General features: G+C 50.6%; 1 protein-coding gene across 3 annotated transcripts in view; it reads left to right on the forward strand.

Annotated features, from left to right (window-relative positions):
- ANKRD27 (ankyrin repeat domain 27) overlaps positions 1-12,468 on the forward strand; it is a 52,450-nt gene that overhangs the window by 8,411 nt on the left and 31,571 nt on the right. For 2 of the 3 annotated variants that reach the window (XM_041744254.1, XM_041744255.1), the window contains 5 exons: positions 2,399-2,530; positions 9,435-9,545; positions 11,005-11,161; positions 11,907-12,061; positions 12,367-12,426. In XM_041744254.1, coding sequence (XP_041600188.1) covers positions 2,429-2,530; positions 9,435-9,545; positions 11,005-11,161; positions 11,907-12,061; positions 12,367-12,426 — 585 coding nt within the window. In that variant the 5' untranslated portion in view covers positions 2,399-2,428. The remainder of the gene's footprint in view (positions 1-2,398; positions 2,531-9,434; positions 9,546-11,004; positions 11,162-11,906; positions 12,062-12,366; positions 12,427-12,468) is intronic. The other variant, XM_041744256.1, reaches the window with a different exon arrangement.

Raw genomic sequence — 12,468 nt, forward strand, 5'->3', positions numbered from 1 at the left:
GTAGGCTTTGCTGCATAATAAACCAACCCAAAACTTAGTGACCTAGATGGTCACAACTTATTATTTCCTACTATTCATGGGCTGGCAGAGTTGTTCTCTACCTGGTCTCGCTTGGACTCACTCACGTGGCTGCATTCAGCTGGCAGGCAGGCTCTGCTCACTGGGCCTCTCTTCCTCCCATGGTCCTTCATCCCACGGGCTTCATCATAGCACGGTGATCTCAGGGTGCCAAGAAGAATGGGTGTGGAATCTGTAGCCTCTTGGAGCTGACCCAGAAATGCCAGAACATCAATTCTGTCTGTTGGTTGGTTACAGCAAGCACAGGGCTGCCTCAGAATCAAGGAAATGGACTCCATGTTCTGAAAGGGGGAATGGTGAAGTCACTTTTCAGAAAGGTATACCAGATGATAGGATTTTCCTAAGATCCGAAAAGCACTGACCATGAAGGCGAGGGCTGACAAGGTCAGCTATATTAAAAATCAAACACTTCTATTTCTGAAACACCTATTTGAAAAAATGAAGAGACAAGTCATGGATTGGGAGACGATATTTGCAACATCTTTTAGTCTCCAGATATGTGAAGAACTATAAATCATCAGAGAAAGGCCAACAACCCACTTGAAAAATGGGCAAAAGACATGATAAAGTAATTTATACAGAACAAGGAAATGTTCAGTTTCTTTTTTTTTTTTTTTTAATTTTTTATTTATTTATGATAGTCACAGAGAGAGAGAGAGAGGCAGAGACACAGGCGGAGGGAGAAGCAGGCTCCATGCACCGGGAGCCTGATGTGGGATTCGATCCCGGGTCTCCAGGATCGCGCCCTGGGCCAAAGGCAGGCGCCAAACCGCTGCGCCACCCAGGGATCCCAAATGTTCGGTTTCTTTAGATAAATGAGAGATTAAAACAGCAAAATACTGTTTTATCCTTACAGACTGGCAGAAACGAGATAATGGGAGGAAATGAGAAGCATTGGCTAGTGCGTGGTGTGAGGAAGGGGTGTCCTCATGCCCTTTCCATGGAGGTAGAAAGCTGCCCAGTGTTGTCAGTCTCCGGTGGTGGTGGAGGTGGATGCACCCTGCAGGGCCTCTCCTGGGGACGTTCCTAGATAATGTGCTCCGGGTGTGTACATAAGGGTGTAAGCCAGCTCATGCCAGCATTGTGCATGACACTGAAAACGTGGAAGCAATGTAAATATAGGCTATCAGGTAACAAACTGTGTCATGTTCACTTAAAAGAATGCCATACAGCAGACATCAGTGAATGAACGAGGGCTGTAGGAATCAGCATGGCTAGAATTTGAGAACACGTTGATGGGAAAAGGTATGTCCCAGGACACTGGGAGTGTGAAACCATTTATGTAAAATTTGAAGCTCCTACGACAGTATTTTATATTACTTATGAATACACGTGTATTAAAGCAATAGAAACGTGAGCAAGAAGGATACACAAGCTCAGATAGTGGTGGCTCTGAAAGGGAAGGACAGAATGAAATCAGAGAGGGGCTTAGGGGGGTTCCAGTCTATTCCTTTTTTTTTTTTTTTTTAATTTTATTTTAGAGAGAGTGTGAGCAGGGAAGGAGCAAAGGGAGAGGGAGACAATCTCCAGCAGACTCTGCACTTGAGCACAGAGCCCGATGCAGGGCTGGATCCCAGACCCCCCAGATCATGATGACCTGAGCTGAAACCAAGAGCTGGACGCTTAACCGACTAATCCACCCAAGCAACCCTCCAACTCTATTCTGATGTACCTTATTTCTTAAAAGAAAATCTGAAGCAAATATGGCAAAGTATATATGGGTAGCTCTGAGTGGCAGATTTGCATTATTCATCTGTTTTTCTCTATGTGCTTAAAATATTTCATTAAAAATCTATGCATGTCTTTAAAATATAATCCTGGTCACATAGGATATTCTAAAAATAGCCATTTTTACTTTTTGCTATGATTTGGAGTTTGACAAGGTTTTTTTTTTTTTTTTTTTTTTTTAAGATTGTATTTATTTGAGAGAAAGCAAGACGGGAGAGAGAGAGAGTGCAAGCACGCATGAGTGGCGGGGAGGATGAGAGGGAGAGGGAGAAGCAGGCTCCCTGCTGAGCAGGGAGCCCCATGTGGGCTCGATCCCAGGACCCTGGGATCATGACCTGAGCCAAAGGCAGATGCTCAACCATTGAGGCACCCAGGCATCCCCACCCTGGTGCCCCTTAACAAGGTTTTCTGAACATAATTTCTGCAATTAACCAATAGACAGGTCATCTTGGAATTGGGGGTTGTCTGATACTTCTTACAGACTAGAATAATATGTGTCAGAGACGCTTTTTAGAATTCGCCAGATCAGGACTTCTGTGTGTTACATAAATCTGAAAGTGTTCATTTACTGCTCTTTCTCCCCTTGTCCCAGGAGACTCTCTCTGCCCCATCTGAAGTCCATATGGCTCTGTATGATGAAGATCTCCTGAAAAATCCTTTCTATCTGGCTCTTCAAAAGTGGCGTCCTGACTTATGCAACAAGGTGGCCCAGGTCCATGGCATCGTAAGTGCATTGATCCTGAGGGTGGACCGGCTCCATTAGGTGTGGACAGAGCAGTGTTGATAAGGCCAGAAATACGGTAGACTTTGCCTACGTTTAGAGGGAGTCAGTTACAGACCTGCTGAGTATAACGAGCCCCAGACCGTGGTCTGTGCTAGAATGAGCAGAGATGGACCGCCACGAGCTGCCTCCTCCACGAAGCCTCCTGGCCCTGCACCAGCCTCGGGTGTAGTCCTTTCTCTGTTGACACTGATCTCACGGTGTTCATCTGTTTCTCTTTCACGTTGACCGTGAGGGCTTGTGTGGGGGGCACAGAAAGCCGATTTCCCTCAGGGCATCATGGGCCCTTCTCTGTGACCTGTGTGCTCACTCATATGGAATAAGGGAACATGCCACACACTAGTATGTTGCCTTGAAGGGCATTTCCTAAAGGGGAAGAACCAGTGGAATAATGGAGGCACCCAGGTTGCAGGACGAGGGAGGCACGTGAGAGAAACGACAGTGGGGCGTCTGCTGCCTGCAGGGGAGCAGGCCCTCCTGGCCCTCCACTCCCGGGGTGCCTCCGTTTGTGTGTTGTCCTCATGCCATGCTCCTGTGGTCGTGGCTGAGGGTTTGGCCTAGAGAAGCCAGCGTAGCTCGCTTCACTTTGGGGTGTGTGCTGCCTTGTCGGGCACTGGCGCTGACGTTCACTTTACCCCCTCTGTCCCGCTGCCACCACAAGTCTGCTTCCCCAAGTTCCTCCAGTTTTTCGGATTGGTTTTGTGATTCACATGTTTTTCCCAGAATTACTTTACTTTGGTTTTTAGAAGTCATAAAGGTCATTTGTGTGTGTGTGTGTGTGTCTACATGTGTACACATATATACATATATACGTGTGTACGTATATATACATAAAATAGAGAATAGAGCTGTTTCCAAGAAGAAAATAAAAATCATATAAAGTTCACAGAGACATTATCATATGTTCATTTCCCAGGAGTTATTAAATGCTACCCTGGGCAGGGTCCCACATTTAATGCTGAGGGTTCAGCCCAAAACGGGAAGAAATGTCACCCTCTTTTTTACCTTTATAGAGCTTTGGATTCTATTGGGAGAAATGGTCATGATCTGGGCAAATACGTACTAATTACGGTTTTGAGACATGTCACAGAGAAATAGCACAGCATACAAAGCAATCATGGTAACTGACCGAATTTGGGAACTATTTTCTCCCTTTGTTCTATAATATTTTTTAAAATGCTGTCTGGGCAAGAGCAAGCTATGTGTAACTTTCTCTTGCTCTATAAGAATGCCACACTGTGAGGGATCCCTGGGTGGCGCAGCAGGTTTGGCGCCTGCCTTTGGCCCAGGGCGCGATCCTGGAGACCCAGGATCGAATCCCACATCAGGCTCCCGGTGCATGGAGCCTGCTTCTCCCTCTGCCTGTGTCTCTGCCTCTCTCTCTCTCTCTCTGTGACTATCATAAATAAATAAAAATTAAAAAAAAAAAAAAGATAAAAAAAAAAAAAAAAGAATGCCACGCTGTGGCGCCCCGTGGCTCAGTCAATTAAGCCTCCAACTCTTGATTTTCAGGTCAGGTCATGATCTCAGGGTCGTGAGATCGAGCCCCGCTTCAGGCTCCACACTGGGCACGAAAGATTCCCTTCTCCCCCCTCCCCACTCCCACCCCTACGCCCCCCCCCCCAGCTCATTCTCTCTCTCTCTCCCCGAAACAAAAAGAAGGCCACGCTGTGAATGCTCTGTGAGACCTGTCCGTCTTGCTCACCGATATGTTGCCCGCACTTAGCACGGTTCCTCTTACGAGGTGGATGTTTTCCCGGCTGCAAGTAGTGGAATCCCACTCAGGCTCACTTTAGCAAAAAAGGAAATGTGGTGTAAGAACTTTGGTGTCTTGGTCACCTTCCTTTTGGAAGCTGTCATCGGGATTCCCGGTAGTGTCCTAGGTCCTCCTGAGATCTGCAGGGTCCGTGAGGAGCTGCCCGGGGCCCACGCTTGGCAACACTGACTTTGTGGCTGTCAGTAGATGGGAGAATCAGTGAGGCCCACTTACCCGCAGGAGTCCCAGTGGGAAGGAGCTAGCTGCTGCTGCCCGGCCCAGTCAGGTATTGATGGCTGGCTCCTGGCCCTCCTGGCCGTAGGATGGGCGCTCCGGTTCATCCTGGTCTAGTCCACAGTAGTGCTCCATCCACGTCTGTTGGGGGACTGAGAAAGAACATGCGAGCCACCTCTGGAAGAGTGCTCATCAGCTGTTTCTGCCACCACCAAGGGATCGCTGTCACCTCAGCAGGTGGATGCTGAATTTCTTTCCTTGGGGCCTGGCCATCAGGCCAAGTTTGGTGCCCTTGAATCAGCCATGGGGATCAGAGTCATTTATTGGGTCCTAAGACACTGTGAAATCATCACTTTTACACATGTGTGTCTCTCCCCTCCAGGGTTAACTGCCCCTCACACCTCTTCCTGAAGCCCTGCTCACTGGCCCCCTCATCCTCACGTGACAGAGGTGCAGCTCGACTGCTCCCTCCGCCTGCCCCATCCCCCCCTGAGTGTGACTTCCTTCCAAATCCTTCCTTTGATTGGGATGCCTCTGCATCGGCCAGCACCTCCTGCCGTCACCTGCTCTCTGACTGGATAGGGAAAGCTCCTTCTCCCCCGTGTTCCCCAGATTCTCACCACAGAGGCCTGCGACACCCCCGCACTGCTACTAATAGTCACTCCTGTTCTCTTTAATTAGCATCCAGTTAATTACACACTGTGGTATCTTGAGAGTGGGCTGGGCAGGCCTGCCGCCTCTCTGGGGCTCTTATCCATGAGGTGTCAGGAGAACGTCCTCCAGGATTCCCAGGTGGATTGAGGAGGGGTCCATTTGCCTAAAGGAGAAACAAAAATTACAAAAGGGAGATTAAATTTGTTCCTCCCTTATTGTGACCTTTTTTTTTTCCCTTTAAGATTTATTTATTTTATTAGAGCATGAGAGAGTGAGTATGGTGGTGGGGGAGGTGGTGCAGAGAGGGAGAGAGAGAGAAGCTCAAGCAGACTCCTCGCAGAGGATGGAGCCCTGCATAGGGCTCAATCCCACAACCCTGAGATCATGACCTGAGCCAAAACCAAGAGTCGGACACTCAACTAACTGCACCATCCAGATGTTCCTATTGTGATGTTATAATTATGGGGTATGTAGGCTTTTGAGGGCTAGCCTGGAACCTGTCAGCGTGTCTTCCAAGTTCCAAAGAACTGACTTTCAAGTAAAATACCTAGACAGGCCAGCTACGGACACTGAGGTTCATAGTCTAGTTCTTAGGATTCATTTAGCACAGATCTAGCCAAATATTCATTGAGCACCATGACGTACCTACCGGGCACCGTGCTGGGTGTCCAGGATTGCGTAGGTGAGCAGGGAACACAGCAGGGCTTCGGGGAATTCCAGAAGCTGGCTGTCGGTAGCTCAGAAGAATGAGTGTCGTGACAGAAGTCGCCCTAACGCTGCATGGGGAGGAGTCGGGGGACCCTCGAGTAGTGTCACCAATGCTGATTCTTGCTTTTATCCTACTGTGATTTCTTTAATTGCTATTACTTAAAAATTCTTTATAAAAGGGCTAGAATAAGGGGCACCTGGGTGGCTCAGTGGTTGAGTGTCTGCCTTTGGCTCAGGTTGTGATCCCAGGGTCCTGGATCGAGTCCCGCATCGGGCTCTTTGCAGACAGCCTGCTTCTCCCTCTGCCTCTGCCTGTTTCTCTGTCTCTCATGAATAAATAAATAAAATCTTTAAAAAAAATAAAGGGCTAGAATAAAAAGTTTTGTTAAGCTTAAGAATAAGCAGGTCCCTGACTTATGGTCAACTCGGAGACTCTAAACTCGGTGTTGTCCACGTAGGCTGTGACGTCCGTGGCATCTGACGTCTGAAGCTCCATCTTAGGAGAGCCCTGAAGGCACTTGGACTTGACCCCGCCTCCCGTGGGCAGCTTCCCAGCTGCTGCACGTCCCCAGCCCCCAGCGGCTGGCCTCCTCACCCTCCCTCCCAGCCGGAGAGCCCAGCTGCCGGCTTCTGCCTGCAACGAAACGCTCCGGGCGGCATTGTCTGCCTGAAAACTGGGGGGTCCCTGATACTGGAGGACCCCTGTTCACTCAGCAAACATTGATGGGGCACCTACCGTATGTCGAACGCTGAGGCTGGTAATGGGGACACATGCAGCAGGAGCCAGTTGTGCTTTATTTAAGTTAGGGAGGCAGGCAAGGCACATCAACAGGTAAATAGAGTTTAATCACAGTTTCCTGGGATGAGGTTCTCCGAAGCGCCTCGGCAGTTCTTGGTCTCACACGGGACTGCGTGACTCCATCCATAGAGCACGCGTGGGACCGTCTCTGGGCCTCCCTGAGTTTGGGCGTTAAACACCCCCCGGGGGACCCCTGGGTGGCTCAGCAGTTGAGCATCTGTCTTGGGCTCAGGGTGTGACCCCGGGGTCCTGGGATCAAGTCCTGCATCGGGCTCCTTGCTTGGAGCCTGCTTCTCCCTCTGCCTGTGTCTCTGCCTCTGTCTGTGTGTCGCTCATGAATAAATAAATAAAGTATTTTAAAAATAAATACCTCCCAGGTGTGGGTCATGGGCATTCCCTTACCCATGCCCAGACCTCAGGTCCCTGGGCTCTTCTTTCTGTGCTCCCGGAGGCCATGAGGAGGTTTTTCCTCAATTCAGGCTAATGCCTGACGGCCTACCTTTTCTTTCTTTCTTTTATCTTTATTTTTTCCCTTTTTTTCATCAAGTTTATTAAAGTTTTTTTCATCACTTTTATTAAAATTTGAAATTATTTTTAAACAATTTTTAAAAAATTAATCTCTATGCCCAACATGGGGCTCAGACCACACCCTGAGATCGAGTCACGTGCTCTAGTGACTGAGCTTACTTTCAAACATACAATAAAAGTAAGAAGAACAGTATAATGAGTCCCATGCTCCTGTCACCCAGCTTCAGCCGTGGTCAGTTTGGTGGCCCTGTCACATGTCATTTCTGCCCGCCTCTTGCTCTCCACCCTCGGCCACTGGATTATCTTCTTTTTTTTATTTTAAAGATTTATTTTTATTTATTTATGGTAGACATAAGAGAGAGAGAGAGGCAGAGACACGGGCAGAGGGAGAAGCAGGCTCCATGCTGGGAGCCCGACATGGGACTCGATTCCGGGACTCCAGGATCACACCCTGGGCCGAAGGCAGGCGCTAAACCGCTGAGCCACCCAGGCATCCCCGGCCACTGGATTATCTTGAAACAAATCCCAGAAAATTATGTCAGGTGGTCCTGCGGCTTCGTCTGTAGGTGTTTAGGAATGTGGCTCTAGATGGCAGGGCCTCTTCAAAAACGTAACCGCAACGCCCGTTATCACGGTGATTCTTCAGTATTGCCAACTCCCCTGTCCCCGTTCACATTTCCCATGTGGTCTCGTAATTGCCTCACAGTGGGTTGGTTGGGATCAGGACCCAGGGGAGAGCCACAGGTCACGCTGGGATCGATGAGGGAGTCTGTCCTTCCTCCTCACTGTGGGGCGCAGAGGCGCGCGTACCCTGTAAGGCAGGCTCAGTGTTGACGTCCGTGTGGCCTGGTGAAACCGTCTCCCCTGTCTTCTCCCCGCTTTTCCTCTTCCCCTTTCCTCGTTTTCTCCCTTTGTGCCTTTGCAGTTCATCCATCCGGGCGGGTCATCCCAGAGAGCTTCCCGCGTCCTGGCCCCCGGCGGAGGGTCCCCTGTTCACGGCCTAGTAAATCCAGATGTTGATCCGAGTCCGAGTCCGTCTCAGTTGTTTGAGGAGGGGCCAGGCCACTTGGTCCACAGGGCGGCCTCCTTCCCTCCACAAGTGCCTCCTGCTGTGAGAGGAGGAGAGGCTGAGCTGCTCCTTCTCCCCGGCCCGAGGAGGCCCCGGGTGACAGTGGCTCTCCGGGCTGCGGGGTCTCGCGGGGTCTCTGCGGAGGGGACTCCAGCGGGCTCTGGGCTGAGGCCAGGACAGGGGTCAGGAAGTCTGCAGGAGTGTGAGTCGGGGCTGCACCCGCCACTCACCGGCTGCGTGACCCTGGACGGGTTCCTTAGCTTCTTTGAGCCTCAGTTTCCTTGTCTGTACGATGTTGGTAGCCTGGAAGCCGTTTGCTTGGGGGATGGGGGTTAGGAGATGGGGCTCTGAGGGACGGTGCCACCTGGGCCCTCTTCCTTCTGAGTACACTTGAGTCCAAGAGGGTCCCTGAGCCGCCACACACAGAGGCCACAGTTGACCTCTCAGGTGGAGCCTGCCCCAAAGAGAGTCTGGCACCCCGGCCTACCTTGGTGGCGGCCGCAGTCTGCCAGAGGAAGCCCCGTTTCTGTGGCTCGTATTACCAACTACGATCACAACTAGGATTAAAAAAAAAAAAAAAGTAGGGCAGCCCTGGTGGCACAGCGGTTTAGCGCCGCCTGCAGCCCAGGGCGTGATCCTGGAGACCCTGGATTGAGTCCCATGTCAGGCTCGCTGCATGGAGCCTGCTTCTCCCTCTGCCTGTGTCTCTGCCTCTCTCTCTCTCTCCCTCTGTGTCTCTATGAATAAATAAAATCTTAAAAATAAATAAATTAATTAAAAAAAAAGAAGAGAAAAGAGTGTCTTCAAGGTGCAGCGTTTCCCATTCCAGCGATGGGACTGTGTGTGGCTTTTCATTTTCACCTTTCTCTTCTTTCCAAACTACCCTGTCTCCCTTGGGAGTTGTCCCCAGACCTGTTGAGAACAGAGTGGGGCACCTGGTGTTGGCTGGAGTGGGGGGACCCAGCGGGTGTGGGAACTGGCCTGGGGGCTGCGGCCGCCCGTCTGTCACCCCCACCCCCGCGTCACGTGGTCCTGCCCTCCAGGAAGTGAAGCTGCGGGTGGCCCATCCCGTAGCCCTCCCCCCGCCTGTGTTTTCCAGGTCCTGGTGCCCTGCAAAGGAAGCTTGTCGAGCAGCGTTCAGTCCACTTGTCAGTTTGAATCTTATATTTTGATACCCGTGGAAGAACACTTTCAGACCTTGAATGGAAAGGTATGCATTCGGTCGTGGGCCAGCCAGGGTCCCTAACAAGGCCTCTGCGCTGGAGGAGCGGGGGAAGGGGGGTGGGGAAGGCACAGGGCTGCTCTCCCTCAGGGCGGCTCTGGAACACCTCCTGGACCCAGTCCTTCGGTGACTGGTTTTACGTCTGTTCTCCCAAAAGCTCACCAGTTTCTTGGCCACAAATTGGACGGGGCATCAGTTTAAACTTTTTAGAAAACAGGGTTTTGAAGTCCTGTCGAACCTTCAGAAGGCCTCGGTAAAGTACGAAGGACTCTCATCTGCTCTTCCCCCACGGTGGTCAGCGGTTAGCATCTTGGCCACATTTGCTTGGTCATCCGTCTCTCTCCCCCGCACCCCCACTTGCTACCTGGCGTTGCCTTTTCCGAGCCTTTTTCAGGAAAAGAGTGGATTGCAGACACCGCATCCCTTTATTCGAAAATGTATGTTTTCTGCGTGACCACAGCAGGGCGACCACACTCAGGAAAGGCTCCATGAATAGGATGCTGCTCAACGTACTGTCCTCAGACGAGTCCTGCTAATTATACAGATTATATACCCTTTCATAGAATTAGATTTTTTTTTTTTCTTTTTTGATCCAGGATCGGGCAAGGCATTCAGTTGTTGGTCTTTTTAGTTTCCTTCCATTTGGCACAGTCCTGGGGCTTTGTCTTTCGGGACTTGGGCGGCTTGTTTTGCTTTGTGGCCTCTTCCTCAGCATGGGGTTCTCAGAGCTTGAAAGGGTGTTTTATCTTTCTCCGCGTGCTCAGCAGCAGGAGATGCAGGAAGGCAGTCTCTCTCATCCTCGGTGTGACCTTTGGGGTCCGCATTTTCTTACATAGTGGAGATGGATTGATGGGGGGGCAGGGGGGCTGGTCCTCAGCGGGGTTGGAGTGGGCTCAGGTGCCCGTGTCAGCCCTTCAGCTCGTGGGCCCCTTGGCAGGAGCAGAGAGACAGGACGCAGGGTGACTGATGTGCCAGCTTGGGTTGGGGCCCCGCCCCACATGGTACTGTTGGCTTGCTCCCTTCGGGGAGAGGACTGAGGAGTCCAGCTTATCGTGTGGCCTGTCTGCCCGGGCACCGGGCCGGGGCCGGAATGCTGAATGTGGCCGAGACAGCAGCTGGTCACCCCGGCCCCTTGCAGTCCCGGGACATCCCAGGACAGCCTTCTTCCTTCCTCCTTTCCCGGAGGGTACAGGCTTTCTTCTGCCCTGAGGACCAGCTTAATGCTTCTCTGTCACAGTATTTAGAAAGCATCAGCCACGGCTACAGGGCCAACAGAGAGGAAAAAAAAATTTAGTATCAAAAAGCAAACTGGAAGAGTGTTCATGCTCCCTGCCTCCCAAACCCCCACTGGAGCGAAGGCGGGCAGGTGGGAAGAGGCAGCCAGGCCGAGCGGGGGATCGACAGTCACCCCCCGGCCACTGGTGCAGTGACGGCTCTCTTGTTCCAGGATGTCTTTATACAGGGAAACAGGATTAAATTAGGAGCTGGTTTCGCCTGTCTTCTCTCAGTGCCCATTCTCTTTGAAGAAACTTTCTACAATGAAAAAGAAGAAAGTTTCAGCATACTGTGTATAGCCCATCCTTTGGAAAAGAGAGAGAGTTCAGGTATTCTGGGAGAGAACTCCTTTCTCCTGATTTGGAGAATTGTGTGTGTCGACCTTTGCTTCTGACATGGTTGCTATAAATGTCCCATAAAATATTCAAGAGCCTTCTGGAAGCCTACGTAAGTAATGTTACAGTACTTCCCCCAGAACTGAATCAAAAAGTCATCTTGAGCAAAGACAATGTGGCTGGGGGCTGCTGTGTACGGTTGCACAGGTTGGACATTACACAATTCCAGGAGACAGCATTGATGTAGACCCGTGTGAATGTTGCCCCCTGGAGTTGTGCAGAGGGGTAGCCCTGGTTTTGGCACTGGGCCTCAGCTTTAGGGCTAGCTCTTACACTATTATTGCCCACCCAGCCCCAGTGGCTCTTGGAGAGCTCATTATTTTTAATAAGCAATAATTCTTCAGCTGTTCCAGGAAGTTGAGATGGCAGTGTGCTAAATGTACTCTGAGGCCTTTATTGCCAGGAACCAGCGCTTCTTTAGCAGAGCCTCATGGGTCATGCCCATGGTCTCAAATTGTTTTGTCCAAGGAAAAGGCTTCCAGGGGGCTGGGCTCTCTGGACTTCAAGCTGTCCTGTAACTAGGCTGCTCTTGGGACGTATCTTGAAATAATTCCTGTCCTCTCCTGGAAGATGGGGCTCCAGACCCTGGGGGGGGGGGTCGGGGAGCAGGGCAACAGAACTTCCCCTACTAGGAAACTGTGACGGCTTCAGCCAGCCTGACCCTCCGTCTCGTTTTCAGAAGAGCCTTCAACATCTTCCGATCCCTTTTCCCTGAAAACCATCGAAGACGTGAGAGAGTTTTTGGGAAGACACGCGGAGAGATTTGACAGGAGCATTGCCTCTTTCCAGCGAACCTTCAGGGAATGTGAAAGAAAGAGCCTCCGTCAGCACATAGTCAGTAGCTGCGTCTTGTTTTGCCAGCCATGCCCTGTCTCAGGCCAATTCAAGAACAATCCAGAACTTCCACTTTTGGAAGTTTTGTTTAAATGTTTCTAACTATAAAAGTAGTGTAAGCCCCTGGAGAAACTTGAACAGTGATTATTACCATCTTAGTGTTAACCCCAAGGCAAATTTTTTCTCTTAACCCTTCATGCATTTACACTTAAAAAAAATTACATAATTTGAGAAGTCTGTATTAGGACTTAAAGTTGTCACCCAGCAAATATATCTAGTGAAATGTTCTCCGCTCTGTCGCGCAGGACTCGGTGAATGCTCTCTACACCAAATGCCTCCAGCAGCTTCTGAGGGACTCTCACCTGGTAAGCAGTAGGACTCTCAAAGGAGAGAACTGCAGTTTGCCC

This window comes from Vulpes lagopus, chromosome 2 (assembly GCF_018345385.1).
Source record: "Vulpes lagopus strain Blue_001 chromosome 2, ASM1834538v1, whole genome shotgun sequence".
Taxonomy (NCBI): Eukaryota; Metazoa; Chordata; class Mammalia; order Carnivora; family Canidae; genus Vulpes; species Vulpes lagopus.